The sequence below is a fragment of the Rhipicephalus microplus genome, chromosome 3 (genome assembly GCF_043290135.1).
Source record: "Rhipicephalus microplus isolate Deutch F79 chromosome 3, USDA_Rmic, whole genome shotgun sequence".
NCBI lineage: Eukaryota > Metazoa > Arthropoda > Arachnida > Ixodida > Ixodidae > Rhipicephalus > Rhipicephalus microplus.
Genome location: NC_134702.1, coordinates 11,605,376 through 11,626,371, shown reverse-complemented (window position 1 = coordinate 11,626,371; position 20,996 = coordinate 11,605,376). Strand labels below are relative to the sequence as shown.

General features: G+C 45.6%; 2 protein-coding genes across 2 annotated transcripts in view; one reads left to right on the top strand and one right to left on the bottom strand.

Moving 5' to 3' along the window:
• cactin (cactin, spliceosome C complex subunit) overlaps window positions 1-9,676 on the bottom strand; it is a 29,282-nt gene extending 19,606 nt beyond the window's left edge. The window contains exons 1-6 of the mRNA XM_037433298.2: window positions 9,501-9,676; window positions 8,790-9,014; window positions 7,557-7,626; window positions 7,271-7,324; window positions 6,556-6,702; window positions 1,006-1,077 (exon numbers count right to left, since the gene is read on the bottom strand). Coding sequence (XP_037289195.2) covers window positions 1,006-1,077; window positions 6,556-6,702; window positions 7,271-7,324; window positions 7,557-7,626; window positions 8,790-9,014; window positions 9,501-9,604 — 672 coding nt within the window. The 5' untranslated portion in view covers window positions 9,605-9,676. The remainder of the gene's footprint in view (window positions 1-1,005; window positions 1,078-6,555; window positions 6,703-7,270; window positions 7,325-7,556; window positions 7,627-8,789; window positions 9,015-9,500) is intronic.
• A 3,107-nt stretch (window positions 9,677-12,783) lies between these two features.
• The window catches only part of Vps11 (vacuolar protein sorting 11), a 46,501-nt gene continuing 38,288 nt past the window's right edge, over window positions 12,784-20,996 (top strand). The window contains exons 1-8 of the mRNA XM_075888889.1: window positions 12,784-12,921; window positions 13,022-13,109; window positions 13,164-13,232; window positions 13,288-13,461; window positions 13,523-13,573; window positions 13,782-13,850; window positions 14,390-14,707; window positions 17,031-17,152. Coding sequence (XP_075745004.1) covers window positions 13,095-13,109; window positions 13,164-13,232; window positions 13,288-13,461; window positions 13,523-13,573; window positions 13,782-13,850; window positions 14,390-14,707; window positions 17,031-17,152 — 818 coding nt within the window. The 5' untranslated portion in view covers window positions 12,784-12,921; window positions 13,022-13,094. The remainder of the gene's footprint in view (window positions 12,922-13,021; window positions 13,110-13,163; window positions 13,233-13,287; window positions 13,462-13,522; window positions 13,574-13,781; window positions 13,851-14,389; window positions 14,708-17,030; window positions 17,153-20,996) is intronic.

The following is a 20,996-nucleotide window of genomic DNA, read 5'->3' as shown; positions in this document are numbered from 1 at the left end:
ATCCGTGACAAAATAAGCCAGTTGCTGTAACACTACCCCCTTAAGAATATAAGTTTTCTAGATGTTTTTTTCAAGTGCTACTATTTACTTCAAATATATATACACAATGCGTCCAAGCAGCCTATGCTGCTTGAAGAATGGCAGCCACATCAAAGGAATAGTTTAGTAAATATAGTCATATTACCATTACTGGCAGATTACAGCAATGTAAGGTTGGAGATTAGAACTCTCTACAACTTTGTACAGAGGAAAAAGAATTCTTATTTTCATAACGCATATCTGGTAGGAAAATTCATAAAAATACAATTTTAATGTGTTGACTGCAAACGTGACATCATCTGCACCAGGAGATATCTTTAGCATGTTGTGGTGAGCACTTAAGAGTTATTGTAGTTGTGTGCCTGCTGTGGTGTGCCCCAGTGTGAAAACATTGTGGGCCAAATGTGTAAGGACACAAACACAGAGCACATCAGGCTATATGTACAGTGGACTTCCGTGAAACAAAGCCTGAAGGAACCAGGAAAACATGTGCCTATTAACAGGCATTCCACTTACTGGCAGATGAACAGGGGTGCAGAGTTCAGGTACGCAACCAAACGTACTGGAGGCAGATGTTCCTTTTAAGCAGCAGTTCCATTTAACAAATTTCTGTTTAATGAGTGTCTACTGTGGTTCAACCTGATCTGACCATGCCAGCATGTAGCCATCTTTACTAATCTTTCGTAGCTGATATACCAAAGGGTCAGGTAATATATCTGCAGCCTATTCTGAGCAAGTAAGCAAGAATTCCAGAAAACAATCAATCGGTCTTGAGGCTGAGGGATACTTGTACCTTTTGGTACCTGATGAGATATTAGAATTGACATATTGGCGAGCTCACACTTGATGTACTTGTACCTGGAGTGATATTGTACCTTGTGGGTTTTGCCATAACCAAAGTGAGTGCCTTTGGCTAAGAAATGGGCATGACTGCACTGCACAAAGAGAAGCATTCCAGAGACTCACCATTTCTTCCTCCCGCTCCTCCTGTTCCCTTTCCCGCTCCAGTCGCCTCTGCTTCACTTTCTCCAGCTCCCGCTGCATGTACAAGCATCAACACACATTGCGGCATGGTCTGCTGTAGCTGGTACTTTCAGACAATCTTATTTTATGACACAGACGCAAAGCACAAAGTGTAATGAAACTCTTGGTTACATGCAATAGTACAAGCCAACCTCACTGAATCATTCCTTTATTATATCGCTACAAATTTACCGCTGTACTCATTCTCTATCAGTGATCTACTATATTATTGACAATTATCCAATTGTTTATATGTGCACAGAGAATAGCATATTAATATTGCCGCATGGTCTCTCGTGTTTTCGTGTGGAAGAGGACGAAGAAGTTCGGACTGAGATGCTTTTTGGCCTAGCTCAACGAGCAGTACTACGCAATATTACCTTGAGCTTGACAAGATTGGTGGACGTGCTGGGCATGACGACTCGCGACGCACCCCATGCACAAGAGCCCGCCCAGGAGCCGGAACGCAAGCCGTGTGCCCGTGAACACGCCAGTTCACAGAACAAGCCGCCACCAACGAGGCCTACCACCAGAGACGCGGAACAGCTAGTCGACAGAGCGACTATGACTTCTCCTCAAGGCACCATGGAAAATCCTTCGTCCTCTACACCGATCTATCGCACTGTCCACAACCCGCTGATGCCTAGTCCCTTTCACGGATGATGTAGACGACTGGCTGAGCGAGTTCGAACATGTCGCAGCGATCAACTACTGGGACGAAGCCACCAAACTCCGCAACGTCTACGCTTGCTTAAAAGACGGCGCCTGAACGTGGTTTCTGAGCAAAGGTGATGTCTTGACATCTTGGCGCGAGTTCCAGCATCGCCTCTTGGAGACCTATCGGAGCCCCGGCCACCGCGAACGTGCTGAACGTGCATTGTACTCATGCATCCAGATGCCCAATGAGACCGTCATCATGTATGTGGAGGACATGATGCGGTTTTTTAGGCGAGCGGATCCGGCAATGCCAGAAGAAAAAAAGCTGCGCTATCTGATGCAAAGCGTGAACGAGCAGCTTGTTGCTGGTCTAGAGCGGAGACCTTCGAAGAGTGTAGTGGAGTTTCTGACCGAAGCCACTTTAATAGAGAAGGTACGTCATGAACGGTCTGCCCTGTTTGACCGGCAAGTGAATGCTGCACAATCTCCTGAATTTTCCCCCACCTTCGGGAGGATGGATTCCATTGGATGGATTCGCGAAATCGTTCGCTCTATCGTCCGCGATGAAATGGCAAAACTACATGGGGCGAGACAGCCGGAAGTAAACAGCACCACCAGCGTTATCAGGAGCGAGGTCCAGCAGGTGCTTCACAGCCGTCACTGTCAACCGATGGATACTAATCTAGAACCACCTCCTGCATCCACTGATGTTCCGAACCGTACATATGCCGAAGCCTTGTGCACTTCCATGCTGGTCTCTAGCACTGCAGCCCAAATCCAGACGATGTCGCCAGTTGCAATTCAATCAGCACACGCTGGTTTGGACATCGACGGTCGCCGTGCTCCTACGCGGTAGTCTGATATCTGGCGTACGTCCGATAGAAGACCCCTGTGCTTCCACAGCGGTGAAGCCAGCCACATATACCAGGAATGCCCGTACCAACAACTTGGACGGCGCGGTTTCTCTATTCAATCACCTCGTCCACTAGTTCGCCAGAGGCCAAGGGAAATTGAGTACTACCTCGCGCAGCAACATCTACCTTTCTCACGGCGTCAATCGCGGTCACCATCTGCACGGCGACCCGCAGCCATTGGGCCTCGTTTCGGTACAACAGCACGGGGACGCTCCCCAAGCCCTCAGAGAAAACACTGAAGGCAGCGTCCTTCGGGGGCGAGGTCACTGGGACTAAAGTGCGGAAGACCTCCCATTGACGCTTGCACGAAACGCTGCAGATATTGAATTGACATCCAAGGGCAGTGCGAGAGAAACTCCGGATTCTGCGTCTGAACCCAGAGACCAAGTCTCGCTCGACCTTCCCGTGCTGATAGATGGTCTTCAGGTTAGCGCATCGGTGGACACAGGTGCAGATTATTCTATTATGAGCGGAAAATTGGCAACCAGTCTTAAGAAAGTGATGACACCTTGGAATGGGACGCGTATTCGTACGGCTGGAGGCCACGTTGTTACTCCATTGGGCTGCTGTACCGCAAGAGTGGAAATAATCAAGTCCACATTTGTGGTGACCTGTCTCGTACTATGCGACTGTTCTCGTCAGCTCATCCTTGGTATGGACTTTTTCGAGAGAACGGCACGATTATAAATCTCCGCGAGCGAATGGTGACTTTCTCGATGCAACATGCAACCGATTGAGGCGCTGATAGCCGTCGTAGACCTGCGCTGTGTGTTTCCAACAAATGACGCTGCCTCCCCGAACGACTGCTTTGGTGGAAGTCACCTTTGAAGACCTCCTAGACGGTGACGCGGTGCAACGGTGCTTCAAGGTATGTGCACTATGCGAAGCACTGAGCGTTTGCGTGACAGACGGTCACAGATACTCATCACCAATTTCAACTTCGAGCACCAACATCTTTTCCGCAGCACCACTGTGGCCTTTGGAGACCGTGTAGTGGATGACACCGAGTACTTCGTATCCGAGTAAATTGTTGATGGAGGCAAGTTTCTGGACAGCATCGACGTCAATTCGAAGCTTTTGGACGAGAAGAAGGCCGCACTTCACACCCTGTTGAAGGAATTTCAATCGTGATTCGCCTCTTCATCTAGAGTCGGTCAAACACCCCTCAAGAAGCATCGAATTATTACCGACTATGATGTTCGCCCAATCTGCCAGCAACCTTACCGTGTCTCGGCTAGAGAACACAAGGCAATACAGACGCAGGTAAAGGAGATGCTTGACGATGGTGTGATACAACCGTCCAGCAGCCCATTGTCCTCTCCAGTCATTCTAGTGAAAAATAAAAACAGAACGCTGCGATTCTGTATTGATTACAGAAAGCTCAATAGCATCACAAAAAAAGATGTTTACTCGCTTCCACAAGTTCATATTCTCTCAACAGGCTGCAACAGGCGAAGTATTTTTCATCGATCAATTTGAAGAGCGGCTATGGGCAGATGGAGGTCGATGAGCGAGACCGAGAGAAGACAGCGTTCATAACTCCCGATGGGCTTTATGACTTCCAAGTTCTACCTTTCGGCCTCTGTTCGGCCCCAGCAACGTTCCAGAGGATGATGGATACCGTTCTCGCTGGCTTGAAGTGGCAAAGCTGCTTTGTATATCTTGACGATGTGGTCATCTTCTCTGAAAGTTTCCAAGAACATCTAAAGCGCCTAAGAATGGTTCTTGAAACTATTCGTTCGGCCGCACTCACGCTAAAACCCCAGAAGGGCCATTTTGGATACGATGAGCTGAAACTTCTGGGACATGTCGTGAGTGCAGATGGCGTTTGGCCTGACCCAGACAAAACTGCAGTAGTCACTACCTTTCCTCTTCCGTCAGACAAAAAAGCAGTGCAGTGTTTCCTTGGCTTGTGAGCTTATTATCGCCGATTAATCACCAACTTCAAGACGATAGCCGAACCGCTCACGCGACTTACCCGAGATGATGTACTGTTTGCCTGGAGTACAGAGCAAGAAGTAGTATTCCAAAAGGACTTGTTTTTGGGCTAGTTGGTGCATACTTGGTGCATACTTGGTGCAGAAGACTGAGGTGCAAAAAACATATCGTGAAACAGGAAGAGCAGAAGAGAATGGCGCTGTTCTTTTTTCTCTTCTGCTCTTCCTGCTTCCCGATATGTTTTTTGCGCCTCAGTCTTCTGCACTAAGCAAGAAGCAGCTTTCACAGAGTTACGGCAGCTAATGCAAGCAGCACCTGTTCTTGCGCATTTTGATGAGGACGCTGATACCGAAGTTCACACAGATGCCATCAACATCGAATTTGGTGCTGTCTCTGTACAATGGCACAATGGCGTTGAACTTGTGATAGCTTACGCCAGTCGTACTTTCTCAAGCCAAGGCCAACTACTCTACTACAGAGAAGGAATGTCTGACAGTCGTGTGGGCAATGGCAAAGTTTTGACCTTGCCTCTACGGCCGTCCCTTCAAGGTAGTGACCAGCGAATGGTGATTGATCACCATTCGCTGTGTTGGCTGGCTAATCTCCGCGATCTGTCTGGTCGTCTCGCTTGGTGGAGTGTGCGCTTGCAAGAGTTTGACATCACGATTGTTTATAGGTCTGGGCGCAAGCACGTAGATGCCGTAGCACTTTCTCGACCACCTGTAGGACAACATGATAGGGACTCCGAGTATGCTGATGGCTTTCTCGGAGCCCTCAGCGATTCGGACTTTATGTCTAGACAGCGAGCAGATCAGGAATTGTGCCCTGTTATTGATTCCTTAGAAGGCCAAAATTCTCATGTTCCTCGGCGTATTGCTCGTGAACTGTTATGCTTTTGCCTAAGGAAGGGCATCCTTTACAAGAAAAATGCTCGAGTTAGCAAAAAAAGCCTTCCTCCTCGTAGGAGCCAACATGTGGGATGACATCCTCTTCGCGTGCCACGACGAGCCCACGTCAGGACACTTGGGGTACTCAAGGACCCTCGCCAGAGTGCACCAGCAGTACTATTGGCCAAGACTTTCAACCAGTGTACACCACTATGCGCAAGGCCGTCGCGAGTGCCAGCATCGCAAGATGCCATTTGTGAAACTTGCGGGTCTTCTCCACCCTATTGCACCACCACGGACACCTTTCGACCTTGTGGGAATGGACCTTGTTACAAATAAAGAAAGAAGAAGGGGCGGTGGGCACGAGCACGAGAAGCGGGCGCTGGCTCGTGCTCGTGCGGGCGCTGGATGAGGTATGTTGAGACAAAGGCATTACCCACGGTACAACGTCTGAAGTCGCGAAGTTCTTCGTGCACCACATCGTCCAACGACATGGCGCGCCGTCATGTATGATTATGGATAGAGGAACGTCTTTTACGGCACAAATGCTGGAGGACATTTTTAGACTGAGCTGCACAAGCCACCGAAAAACAACGGCTTACTACCCACAAACTAATATACCGACAAAGAGGCTCAACAAGACCATAGCGGACATGCTGTCAATTTACGTGGACGTGCAGCACAAAACCTGGGACGATATTCTGCGATACGTCACGTTCGCGTACAATATGGCATTACAGCACCATGAGCGTGACAATGTATTCATCAACTTGTGCATAAGGCAGATGCCAAGCTTATAACCAGAACATGCAAGCTGCTACTCCATTATTTTTCTTTGTACTATTATGGTGATAACACCAGTAATACTGGACTTGCGTAGAGCGAAGCCATAATGGTGCCATGAACATGCACTCAAGCCTTCTTCCTGAACTGCAGCACAGAAGCACAAAGGCTTACATCACAGCCTCAGCAGTGCATTTTTTGGGGGGTTGGTAGGGTGGCACACCTATTTAGCATAGCCCAAAGGAGATTATGGTAGATTAAGACACCTTCAGTAAAAAGGTGTATAAGTTATGTTCCACAGGAATGACTCTCACCCTGTTCTCCTCCAATTTGAGTCGATTCCTGCGCTCAATCTCTTCCTCAGAGACGTTCTTGAGCCCCTCTCGCTCGTACTTTTTCTCCCACTTGAAGGATTTAAGCAGGTTCGCATCACCAAATGGATTGTCAGTGTTAGTGTAACCCTGAAATAGAAAAACCAGTCAGTGCTAAATAGCTGAAACTTCTTCAGCAACTTTCCTCTTCTTTCTCTACCAAGCCAAACAGTAATATCCAAGCATGCTTACAGCGCATTGTCGTTTAATGCATTATTTCTGTATGTCACCTTTACTTTTCTTGCTTACAAACCACAACTGCCATACTATCAGCAAGGATGTTTTTAGAAGCAGCCCTCTTGAATACTTCACTCAGTATTGATACTGCAGTAGCGTTTGACTTTTACGTATTTCAAGTTATTTCTGCATACTTGTACTAGATGTATGTACCTTTATGAAAATAGCAGGTGCAGGAAAACCTGTTCCATGTGAAGGTAAAAAAAAAATAATTGTCTCAGTTGCCCTTTATTCCCACACTTTGAAAACGCACACAAAAATTGAGTGTTGGCTGATTGCATTAATTCAAATTCTTAGTAGCCACATAACTTTTGTTGGAGTTACCCACTATTTTAAGTCACCGGAACTGAATACAGTAGGTTTTATTTTTAGAAAAATATGTAGGTGGCTTCATTGAATGCCTGCCACATTCTGTTCTTACCAGGTATTCTTCATCCCAGCCCATTTCAGCTTTTCGCTTCCGCTCTTTGGCCTCCTAAAAAAAGAAAATTATAAAAACATTCTTCATTAATAATTTCCAAACAGTTGGAAATCAGTCTGCATAGCACAACTTGTGCACCTATTACCAGATTTCACCAAGTAATGCTGCAGTAACTAACGAATCTCCACCTTGCAATGTTACCCAGCAATAAGCTTGCAAAAATATACTAAAGAATGCAGCATTGTTTGAGTGCCAGTAAATGGCAACAGTTCAGTGAAAAACGTACCTTCTTAGCAAGGCGGCGCAGGCGCTTCTGTTCAGGTGTTTCTGTTGCTTTCATGGCCTCCTTAGCTTTCCTGGAGAATGCAAAATGAAATGCAGTTAGAGCCAACCTCTGATATTTTGTGTTGTGCGACAAAACAGAGAAGTCATGCATTTCTGAGACTTTGCTCATTTCAATGGCAATTTTATTTCTCAAAGTGAATAAACATTTCAACAATTTATATACATCAAGTATCCTTGGTGTGCATGGGATATTTTGTATACAAAGTGTTCAAGGTATATATTAATACCTCGTTTATATGAAGTGTCGTCACAGAAATAACCATGGCACTTTGTTTAAACTCATATACATTCAGTTGCTCAGTGTCGTATATAAGAAGTGTGACAATCTCTGAATGTTCATGAGAAAACAATATCTCCACTATTTTGAAGTTGTTACTTTTGACAAGTTTACCTATGTAAAACAGAAAAACCTTCTCACAAAATCCCCTGCTCTTCCATATCTGACCTCTTGGTCTTCATGAATCTGCAAGCTTTCAGTTGTTCACAGAACACAAAGCTCATTGCATACACAAGGTGGCAGCACATCATGCATTACATCTCTGTGCATTTCAGTTCTAAGCAAGTGGATGTTGCTGCACAGATGAAACCTTTTTCCTAAAAGAAGTCTCTAGATTAATTTTAATTCTGTGCACACACATGTGCAGCCATCAAGGTAAGCACTTGTCGTGAGTAAAAAGAGACAGCGACACCTCAAAGAATAATGGTGTATACATTTCAACAGCAACTTACAAACACATAAAATGCTGCAATCACATGAATGTGCGACTGGCATTATGGCAGCAGCTGTAAATGACAATTTCACTTCTCATTGATGACGTCAAGTGAAGCACTGTTGTTTCACTAACCAAGGAGCTTTCGAAAAGTTTCAGTTTCACTTCAGTAACTGTCATAACACTTGAAAAAGTCGAGTGAAGTAAATGTAGCAGTGTAGAATGTCGCGGAAAGATCCAACAGAAAACAATCGTTTTTAGGACCTATCTGTGTGAGCGCAACAACCCAAGATGTAAGCCAGAACACGTGTTTTTTAGTTTCAGACATGAAGATCAAAAACAGCCTTTTCAAAATGCGCGCGGCATAGTTCAGGACGTGGTTGTGTCGTTGCGATTTCGAATGACGAAGCTGCTTTTAAAGATCCTGCTACGAACCACAGTAAGTGCAGGTAAAAAACAGTTACCTCTTCTCAATCTTGAGGCGTTGCCGCTCCTTCTCTAGTTCCTCGATGAGAGGCAGTACAGTGTTCGTCCTGGACTTGCCCTCTCTGCTGCTAGACGGGCTCGACGTGCTGCTCCCGCTCGAACGACGACGCCGATCCTTGTGTTTGCGGCTTCGACGCTCATCACTCCGGCTGCGCCTCGAGCGCTTCTTGTCCTTCGACTTCTTAGGCGGTGTAGGTGACCGACTGGTTTCGGAAAGATAGCGCAACGTTAATCGATCCTTCCGTTCCTCAACGCAGAGAACTAACAATCCGAAAGCACGGCGGAAGTTCGAAAAGTTGCGCGAAAGTCAGACACACTGCTGAACGTCTCCACGCTGATTGTGCAATAATCAACACTGCGGTTATCAACGAGGTCGCATCACAACGTTTAAAACTGAAGCGAGTGTTTTAAGAAATTGGGAGGTGTGCAGCCGACACGCGATGCGCTGCAACTATTCAGACGTTGCCGCTGCAAAGAAACAAATCTGCATTGACCGGTCCAATCAAGCTTTATGATAAAGGACCGTTAAGACGCTTTAGCATTATGCTGCTTGTTGCAGTTTCACCGGAGCCTCAATGACAACTCACTCAATGAAAACATCGGGAACACAAACAAACAGAACCTTGCCACACAGAGACCCGATTCTACTGCACGTTACTAACGATCAAAGATAACAAGCATAAACTTACTGCTTTTCTTTCTTATGTCTACTCCGATGTCTCGATCGAGAACTCGATCGTGACCGGTGTTTGTACTTTGATCTCTCGGAAGATTTATGTCTTGAAGTTTCCATTGCGTTTCAAATTGAACTCATACGTTTTCTCTTCGAGAGGGGGCGGCCATATTGTTGAGGAGCGTAGTAACTTGATAATGATGGTACTGCATTTTAGGCATCTTTGTGAACAGTAAACAATTCAGTTAAACTTATAACACTTTAAAAGTGTTTTAATTCTAATTGCTGCACAGAGTAAATAATTTATGTGTTGCTTGGGAATAGTTTTTAGAATTGCCTATCAGTGGTTGATTTTGGAGGCCTTAACTTATCAGTTTCAGTACACTATGTTGTAAAATTAAGAAAACCTGTGACTGATTCAGCCCCCGTATATAATTAACCACGTCCGCTGGATGACAGAGCGCACAATACGGCCTGCCGTGTCGAGCGGCTTTCTATGGAAGAGCGCGTGTCAGCCGTAGGGTCAGTTTCAGCCGCTGCGGCGCGACGGGGCTAGGATAGGGCAAATAACATGGGAGGTAGGAAGGCTGCAGTCGACGATAGATTACGCACTGATGTCACATAGGATGTATGATAAGCTCGGGGGAATGCACATAGATTAAGGTGGCTCCAGAAGTCTGGGTAGTGATCACAAACGTATCAAGCTAAGTTTTGGAAGAGCAGTGAACGTGGGAAGGAGACAAGATGAGCAACTACAGGAAAATTTTTTATCCAGAAAGGCAAATTGAAATAGCCACTAAACAAATTGAGAAAGTAATCACGGAGGATAATAAGACAGTGTGGACATACACGAATCTAATTAGACTCTTTGAGCTAGAACTTGCTAAGACGCGTGACAAGTCACCCCGGAAAAGAAGACACAAACCCAAAAGTTGGTGGGATGAGGAAGTTAAGAGAGCCATAGCAAAACGTCAGGAAGCCTCTAGGGAACACAGACATGCTAAGCAGCGGGGTGAACCGACAGATGATGTTGAAAGAAAATGGGCAAACTTTCTAAGCTGTTGAAGGGATGCATCCCTTCTGATCAATGAAAAGATTAGAAGGAAGGGAGCTCAGTGGCTGGCAGAAGTACATAAAAAAGATAGAAAGGCAGCTGCGAAATTTTGGAACCATCTAAACTCCCTAAGAAATTAGACGAGCCTAGAGCAGAGGTTTATAACTACAGCTCAAGGGGATAGGCTAGAAGGGGACGAAACTATAGAATATATAAGAACAAGGGTGACAGAAAAATTTCCACACAGAAGTGCTTTATGCACCACAATAGACAAGGATGAATCAAGTGGCGCAATGGCTCCATTTTCACAACAAGAGTGGGAAAGGGCTGAGAAAAGGGTTCCTAGTAGTACATCAACAGGCCCAGATGGCATTCCAATTATGCTGATAAAGACATTAGGTCCGAAGTCTAAGCAGGCTTTGAGAGAGGCAGTGAGCAAAATAATAATCGATGGAGAAGTTCCCGGTGGACGGAAACTTAGCAGGATGAGCATGATCTATAAAGGAAAGTGGGACAAAGCTGACATAAACCGTCCTATAACAGTACTAGTGACATCAGTGGTCTACAGGCTGGCGATGCAGATTATAAAGGAAAGACTGCAGGCATGGATAGAGGATGAGGGGGTGCTGGGGGAACTGCAGAATGGGTTTCGCAAACACAGGAGGTTGGAAGACAATCTGTTCTCGCTGACGCAGTGCATCGAAACAGCAGAAAAGGAATTCAGGCCTTTTTGGCTAGCATTTTTGGATATCAATTGGGAGCGTACGATAGCGTGGTTCAGGAGGACTTGTGAAGAATACTAGACACACTGGGTGTGGAAGATGGAGTCACTAATCTTTTAAAGGAGATCTATAAAAGTAACAAGGTAGTTATAAAGTGGGAAAAACAGGTACAGAGGTGAAACGGGGACTTAGGCAGGAGTGTCCTCTGTCACCCTTGTTATTCATGATGTACCTACAATGATTAGAGGCCAAATTAGAGGGAAGTGGACTGGGCCTCAACCTCTCTTTCGTCAAACAAGGAAAACTTATTGAACAGGCACTACCAGCTAGAATTGATGTACGCAGATGATATAGTGCTAATGGCCGACAACAAGGAAGATTTGCAGAGACTGGTGGACATCTGCGGTAATGAGGGAGATAGGTTAGATTTCAGATTCAATAAGGAAAAAATCAGCAGTCATGATTTTTAATGATAACGAAGGTAGTGAGCTTTGAATACAGGAGGTCACGCTAGAGATAACAGATAAATACAAATATCTGGGCGTATGGATAAGCAATGGGGCCGAGTGCCGAGGGGAACACGAAATATACGTGTCGACTAAAGGTAACAGGAATGCAGTGGTAATGAAAAACATGGCACTGTGGAATTACAGTACCTATGATGTTGTGAGAGGAATATGGAAAGGGGTCATGGTTCCTGGTCTGACCTTCGGCAATGCGGTCTTGTGCATGAGATCAGAAGTTCAAGCAAGATTAGAAATTAAGCAACGTGGAATGGGTAGGCTTGCCTTAGGAGCTCACGAGAATGTTGCAAACCAAGACATATCGGGCCAAATACGAAGGGGTAGACACGGCATGCAGTGCATGTGGAGAGGAGGAGGGAACTGCCGAATACTCGATAATGTTCTGTAAAGGGCTTCACCCTATAGTTCAGGATGATGGCGTAGAGTTTTTCAAAGCACTGGGGTTTGGGGACAGGGAGGGCAAAGTAGACTTTAAGCGGGTAGAATTAACTATAAGAAGGTTATCTGATTGGTGCTAGAGTTAATTCACGAGTGAAAATTAAATCTTTCACTTCAAAGTACCAGTCCTCAACTTCACTATTTAAAGGGAAAAAAAGATAAATCAAGTGGTTAGTTAACTAACAATAACGGCTAGGTAGCGTCAGCCGTCACTCGATAAGGGTAGAGCTATATCTATCCATCCATCCACACTGCCATTGAGCGGTCGAGGTCAGGGACGTTCGCCTTTGTTCGACTGTACTAGAAGCTCTATACACTCTACCTTCGTACCGAAAGAGGAGGGTAAAATCTATAGGAAACTCTATGGTAAAATCAGAGGCTAGAGCAGCGCGTTCGCGCAACACCGTTATGGTGGCTAGAAGGGGCCACCATAACACCGTCTAGACTAGTCTAGGAGGTGTTGGTTTGCGGCTCACGTTCCAGGCATAATTTTTTAAGGAGGCGTTGCCTCTGTGGGCGTGCTCTAGTGAGTAGGTGTTCTGTGTTAAAATTGAGAAAAATGTGTGACTGATTCAGTCCCCGTAGCCTCTAGTGAACCATGGTGTAATGAACCAAAGATGACATAACCCTTTTGAGCGTAGACAGAGAACATGGCATAGACAAGTTTTAGCATCTCCGAGGCCACGCAAAGGGAGCTTGGTACGTGCTGGGTGTTTGTTCGCTGCACCGCGGTGCTGAGTGTATATATAGGTGTTCTGTGGTGCACCTTATTCATTCATTGATCATATATATGACCCAGCCTGTCAACAGGCTGGTATCCCGAGTGAATGGATGACGAAATAGCCGCTTAGTGCATAGCTCAGCCAGGAGAAATGGCGTTCAAGCAGGTAAGTGGTGATCCATGTCAGTGACCGACTGATGAGTGAGACGGCTCATCGCAGTGGCGCAGATTCAATTTCTTCGACAAGGAGGTGGTGCGTGATGGTGACAAGGCGTTCGACAAGCTTCAGGTAAGCGCAGCATTGATGTTCCCGCGAATGCAAATGAATCGGGAATCGTTCGCAGGAGCTGAACGTAACATGCAGCGCAAGCGGCCGAGGCCAGCTGGTGTTGGGGGAGGTCGGCGGTCATGTGGTGTGCGTGAGCCGACAGCTCCAGCTGAACACATTCCGCGCCTACGAACTGACAGTCGAATTGATTCAGCAAATGCGCAACCACGCGCTGCTCGTCACGCTCGGAGTGAGTGCCCTCCCACTTTGCCCCTCAACCTCAGCTGATTACAGGCGACGCTGTTGTGCAGGCAGACGAAAGCGGCGTCAACCCACTGGTTAAAGTGTGGAACCAGGACAAGGTAAGGTCGGCGCTGTAGAGCTTCCATTCCTGCCATCATTGTGGCATCTTTGAGGGTATACCGTGCGAAAGGGCTCTACATTCGCAATGTTTTTTCTCTGCCCCATTAATCCTGCTCATTTCCTACTCGCGGAACTTTAATAATACGGATTAGAAGATGTGCAGTTCGTATGTCACACTGCAGTTTTTTATTTTATGTCCTCGCGTAGGTCGACAAGCATGGTGTGCCCCACTGCTGTCGAATTGTTCGAGCTGCAGCTGGTACTTCACCCTCACCGGTGAGTTGTTCCCACCTCTGAATCACACATCAACCCATTTAGCTGTCTCTAGCTCTGCTCAATATTTGGCGTGTTTGTATGTGACAGTCATGAGAGCATCACATTGGCATGCAATGTGATGCTCTGCAATGTGATGAATGCAACTCCTCATTCTTTCAAAAATTCACTTTCATAACACCGTGTTAAGTAACACCACTCCAGGTGACTTACTTGGTGCTTGTTCATTTTCTGTACTTATTGTAACTGTGCTTAAAAAAGGGGGCGGGGGCGCATACTATTGTACATTAATTCACTGCTGCGGCTTAAGTGGTCTGCTTCTGTGCGGGAGGTTGCAGTATAATTCTCTGAACTTGGCAGCCACAAATTCATGTGTAATAATAGAATACTATAAAAAGTAAGTAAGGAAACAAATAATTTTATTTCTTTGTTAGTTTATAACACCGACTAATAAATTTAGTGAAATTTTTCGCTTTACGGTAGCCCTTCACCTTTATTGCTTCCGAGTCAGCACTCGGTTCACTGAGGCATTCTCCCGGCAGGCCAAGTCACTTTCTGTGGATGAACGGCTGACGCTAATGGCCGTTGGCCTGGAAGATGGCCGCTTGCTGCTGTATCGTGGAGATGTGATGCGGCAGCAGAGCCGTCAGACCGTGGTGCCCTTGGAGTCCGGGTCAGTGAATGCACTGGCCTTTGGCGGGGCCAACCAGCTCTTTGTGGCCACCGCTACCAAGGTGCTGTCGCTGGCTCTCGGTGCGCATGGGCAGCCTTCCAAGCAGCTTGTTTTGGACGCCCATGGCTGTGCTCCGCAGTGCGCTGCCCTGAGCAGTCAGGGGGAATTCATCGTTGCCCGTGAAGATGTGAGCAACTCCCTCCCACTCATAGGCCAGTCTACCTTAGTGGTCAACCACTTGAAGCACTTGTTAATGGTTTGCTTGGTGTTAACAGTATGCTTGACAGTGTCCTGATTTCATTTGCCCCCCTTCCACCAAAGAAACATATAAAAAACTTATGACTGCTGATGTTTTAGACTTGGAACATTTGGATGCTTTTGCGGGACATCTGCCGCAAAAGCATCAGATGTTCTTATACAGAACCAGTAAAGTCTGTATAAGGGCGTCAAAAATTTTGGATGCTGAAACTCTTTGCCATCTGTTGGACGTCCTGCATAAATTACACGTCCAAAGCAGCATTAGTTAAAGACGCCACCACTGCAACACTGGTCCTTGTGTACATTCATACCAAGGTGTTGTGAAGTGCTCTCTTCCACCTGCTGTTTAGCGGCACACGGTTTTAATTTAGTTAAGATATGTTTTAGGCTATATTAGCTGTTGACATCTTGTAGGTGTGTGTGTGCACACAAATCAATCTCGCTATTTTATTTGCCTTCAAAACGTTGTCACTGCTCCTTTAAAGGAAATCACTTTCACAAAATCCTGCAATTTTATGAAAGGGTTAAGAAAGAGAAATTGACAACCACCTGCTTGTCACACGAATCTAGAAGGAAATCCACACGTATTTCTCAGAAAGAAAGCTTCTGAGTAGTCTAAAATTTCTTCCTGGTCAGGGGGTCTAATCGGGAACCAATGCCTTTTCGGTCAGTCGCTCTACCATTTGAGCCAACCAGGAAGCTAGTGCTAGGCAGCGCAAAGGTGAATTCATCAATAACTCGAAGCCCATTGACACGTACTATGCAAATTGGTTCTGCACAATCCTGCAAGGTGACGAAAGGGCTAAGGATGCAAAATAGACAACTGCACGAAGCCACAAGAAAATCCATATAGATTTCCTTTTGGCTTTGTCTTTGAAGCGGACGGCTGTCTATTTCGCATTCCTAACTGCCCCTTAAAGTAGGGCCAGATGATAGCTTGATGTGCATTGTCTTCCTGCATCCAAGAGGTCATGTAATGAACCTCGCACAACGGACTTGCGTCTCCTCCTCTAGCCCTGCCTTGGTTGGTTGCACAAGCAGCTGTTTGCACAACTGAGCGCATATATGGCGTGTGTGCACCATCCTAGAAATAATCTGCAGCGGAGGTGAAGGCTGACAAAGCGAAATGATGGGGGCTCCACGTGCTCTGTTTTCCTATGGGCCTAATGCTGGAGGTCACACATGAAGTTCTTGGAAACATTCAGACTAGAAGCCTGAAGAAAAAAAAAATAATTCCACTTGAAATTGCAGCATTGAGTGTGGTAACAAAACAGGTTCAACAACAACGCTGAAACCAACCCGCTTATGACGAAATATCGGTTAAAATAAACCTAAAGGACAATAGTCTTGCAGTAAATATAGTGTTAGGAATACACCTTTACAACGAATTTTCGGATAAGACGAACTTACTTTTGTGTAAGATGCAACTTTGTTATAATGAGGTTTGTGTGAAAATAAAAAAAAAATACTGATAGATTTATCAGCCTTTAAATTGCAGTGAACTTTCACTCATTAATTGAATTAATAAGTTGCCATGTGAGCACAGGGAAACATGAACATATCTCACTCAGTGTCTGTTCATGCTTGTCTTCACACCATTGTTGTGATGAAGAGTGGCAAGCAGCAATTAGTAAATGCCTTTTGTTGCCTTACACTTTATAACATCTATTGAACTGTACTTTGTAACAGTCTTACAATTCAGTGCATGCTCCTCCTACAAAACTCCTGTGAACCTTCTGTTAAGCTGTTGTAAGAGAAGCAGGCCAGACGAGCTGGAGTGTACTGTCAACGTTAGGTGTTTTTGTTCTGATAACATGAATGCTAGGCATATTTCAAAGGTTAATAGTTTAATAAATTGTAATCTTCAGTGAACATTTATGTCAAGTTCTGTCGTAAAATTTTTTTTCGAGCAAGTTTAAGATTTATATTAGAACTAGCAGCATAAAAAACAGTGCCTCCAAGATGGATGCTGCTGCTCTTGAAGTTCAGCCACCATTGTTTTGGATGGTGCATTGTGAGATGATCACCCCAGTTTGAATTAGCAGAATCTATTTTCAGAATCACAATAACAAAAGTTTATCAGTAGTACCTTGAAAGATCTATCTAGCCTAAAGTTAAATTGTCAGGGGCTCTATTAAAGTGAAACTGTTATGCTTTCAGTTTTGATTATTCCTGCTTTTTGCAGGCATTAAAAAGTGAAAAGCTGTGCCACACTCAACACCATGACAGTTGCAGTGTACGCTATGTCGCAGGCCGTCTACTTCTACCACCCAGAGGGTCGTGGTTCCTGCTTCGTCTTTGAGGATGAAAAGTTGCTGCTGCGTTGGTTTCGCATGTACCTGGTCCTGGTGGCAAGGGATGCCAAAACTGCTAGGTGAGAACAGAATTCAGTATCCATAATGGTTTGATTGGCATTGTGCGGCTGGTTTATCATTTGACTTGTGAATTAATCTACGAAAATATTAAGCCATAGGTCACTTACAGCATGAGCTTCTTGTACTGCTGCCACTACTTGGGTTTTCAGTAACTGCTTGAGCTGGCAATCTTGAATTGCAAGTTTTGCTGGCCTCTGTTACGTGATGTACAAATTCGCTCAAGGTTAGCAGGTAGAAAAATAGAGGCTCAACAATGTAGAGAGAGAGAAAAAACTTTTTTTGATTATTCGGCAGAAGACTATCCTTGCCCAGCGATGGGAGGGTTGACACTGTCAACAAACCTTGAAAGTTAAATTCTGTGTAGTCTCTATTGAGTGGCATACAAAAATCATGGCCATCGCATAATTGGCCCTTTTAATCGCATTCACTGCATGTATGGGTTTGGCTTTTCTTTTTGTGAGGGCAGTGTGGATGCTATCTGTACCTGTTAACTTTGGAGACTTGGGCATCTATTAAAAACTTTATTAGGGAGACTTGGGCATCTATTAAAAACTGCCTTTAGGGCAGTTTTGCCCTAAAGGCAGTGCACAAAAGTGATAGTGCAGTGAGAGGCACAAGAAAAAAGATGTCACTATTTTGACACACGAATACTAGGCTTGTGCAAGTAATGAATTTTATGTTCATAGTGAATCTGAAATTAATAGTGATTTGGTCTAACCAAATTTTGATTACATATTGTAAAGAAATAAGTATATTGGTCGTCATCCTACTAACCTGCACAATGTATTTGAAGATTGAAATAAAACTTGTGCAAATGTCATTCTTTTTGGTTCAAAAAAAGTGGAAGCAACTTTGAAATAAAAGTAGCAGGGTTTGACTTTTCACGGAGTGCAAGTGATAACCTGTAAAATACGCTAAAGCTTAAAATTTACCATACTTAAAGCATATAAGGCGGTTTAACAAGCTTTTAAACTTGAAAAAGGATGAATCAGTGTGAGGGTAATTCATGTTCATTTAACCTTGAAGTGAAGCTTTATGGCAGTGCGGATTTTTTCTGGGTAGATGTTCTCACTGCTCAGGACTCCTTTATTGCAGTGAAACAACCTTTGCAGGGTGTTACCTGCTCATTTTTATGTGTTCATGTCGAATACTTCGAAATTTTCGCTAATTTAAATTAGAAGCCCACGGCACGACCTTGTGCCTCTGCTAGAAAAGTAGATTAAATTATTCTTGTCAGCGACAGCTAATGGCAGTATAACTTAGTTGAAAGGTGCGAGTGAATCTCTATTCTCAAGTTTAAAAAGAATTGAATCCAACACGCATCTTTCTACCGATAAATAGAGTTCGAAAATTGCCTGCACGTGAAAATGAAACCGTGTTGCCACTAGCCTCCCGTCAGAAGAGTCAGACACAGTGTCATCGCTATCACATATGGCAATTGACCACAAGTGCATAGAATGCCTTCGTGTGCGACTGAGCTATGCAAGTTGCGATTTGTGGCCTTGTGAAGTGCAACTAGTGATGTCCAGCTGTTAGTATGAACGTTGATGCGAAGTGAAAGTAATCTTTCACAATGAAAACGGCTGCATTGTGCCCTTATGTCTCCAAAAGACTGTGACTGCGAGTACGACAAAGGCGGCAAATCAGCTGTATGTCGACCAGAAAATGTTTCCATGGACTGAAAACGTGGAAATATCAGCTTTTAGGGCGGCTGCAGCTACTTTGTGTGGATAGAGCTTGACTAGGTAGCGACCCCAGATACGTGTACACACAATTGCGCCGTTTGTAGAAGCAAATGAACTTCCAGGAGAATAAATTTTCCATTCTAAGAAGACATCCGTCGCTCTCTACTTTTACAATTGTCAACCTAAAGGAACGCAAAGTTTATATTTTGCACTCGTGAATACAGTGGAGCCCGCTTATAACGAACCTGAACGTGACGCGGCATCCGTTCGCTGTATCTCTAAGTTCGTAGTAGATGAAACATAGATTTTAAAAAAGTTGTGAGTGAAAACACAAACAGTTCTGCCCCCATAAGTCCGTGATACATGTGTTTCGAAGAGTAGAAACGGCGGTCTCTAGTTTATTTCAAACAGCAGCGTGCTTATTCGCCAAGGCCCGAGGCATAAGCTGCATGAGGGAGTGGCTGCAAAGTTTCGTCGTTCTCGCAATAAGATTTCTCCAAATTGCTTTTGCAACGTACTTCATTCACAATGCCCTAATCCGTGCACGGTTCCGCGGTGTCGGCATCATCATCGGCCATAATGAAACTATCGCAACAGATGTTCCACCCGTTCTCCCATGTCAGTCGACGGCGTGCTGCCACAAATCACGACTTAACTGATCCAGTTCGGAAGCTTCAGGCTCAGCATCGGGCCTGACGTCGACGAAGTCGGTCTCGCAAAAACAGTTTTGCGCGCCTGTAGCTGTCATCGCCACCCACAAAATATACACCATCTTCACAACCGAATACCGGGACGCCTGAAGCGGCATGTTGGCTGCCAGGTGGTCAACAGCTATGCTTTGCAGAGCAAGCGCTCTGCAACGCGGCACCTAATGCGCGGATTATGCTCAAGCCAAGCGGTCACACTTTCGATGTTTTGTTGAGCAGAAGGAAAATCGTGCAAGTCCTCCCGTCTGCCATCCTGATCACACATGCACACCAAGAGCGAGCAAGACGCACACACGCGACACACATGCCAGAACGCGCGGAACAGCTCTGGGCCCGTTTCTAGTCGGAAAACGAAACTAACTCGAGCGAGCGTGGCTGACGCACGGAGCGGTGGAGACGGGCGAAGGGGTTGTGATCAAGAGAAGAGAGCAGATTTGCGAGAGAAAGGCAAGGAGTTGCGATACAGTGAAAAGAGGGGAGGACACGGCGGGAGGGCGACATTGAAAACCGAAAAATGCGGGAATAAAGTAAGTGGGTAGCTTGCTTGAAAAGTCCGCGAAACGTGCAACTCGTGCATAGAAAAACTTGAAAGAGTGTCTCGCCGCGCAGAGTTCAAAGCTTGGCCGCCTAGATCTGCGCGCACAGTGGTGTTCAAAGAATTGGCGGTTGTGGTCAAAAAATCGTTTTGTTGCACCGGCGGATGTGCGTGGCCTCACCGACTTCGATATTTCGCGATTCGTTCCGCGCAAGTTAACAGCCGTTTCCACGCTTCCGCATGTGTGCGGAAGGTAAGCTGAGCCGAGTGCGAAGTGAGCGAGAACAGGTCCTAAACACAAAACGAATCGCCAATTATCAGTCGGTGGGGTAGCGTGTGCGCGTGCACTAGACGCAGACGATCGGATACAGTGGGTGGCCGACGATGTTGGCAAATGGTCTGGTCACTCCAGGCCGGCGACGCCATTGACAGTACCAGCGATCAAAACCAGAGATGGCCGACCGGTCTTTGAAAGAGCAGTGGCAGTGTGAAAACACGGGCCTCGTCTGGCGATGCGGGGTGCTCAGAGTAGTGGGGGGGACAAAGCACAGAGGGGTGCGTAACAAAAAGCGGTCGAGGAGAGCAGCAACTGCAGGGGCGCGAAGGAAGGGCCGGCGTTTAACAATAAGAATGTATGGGCACGTTGCTGATGCCTGATCCGTGGTCGAAAGTGGTTTCCTTGGAAGTCAGCTGTGCACTGACCCCGTTCGCTGTAATCGATCAGTGACGCTCGGAGACATTCGTTGTAAGTGCGATTTTATGCCATTGAACCTATGTATATTTTCACGGACACGCGGATATTGTTCGTTTTAAGCGAAACTTCGTTTTAAGTGGGGCCGTTATATGTGGGCTCGACTGTATTTGGTCCATGCTTGATTCGAGTAAAGGTGTTCTTTTTCCTTTTGGCCGAAATCTT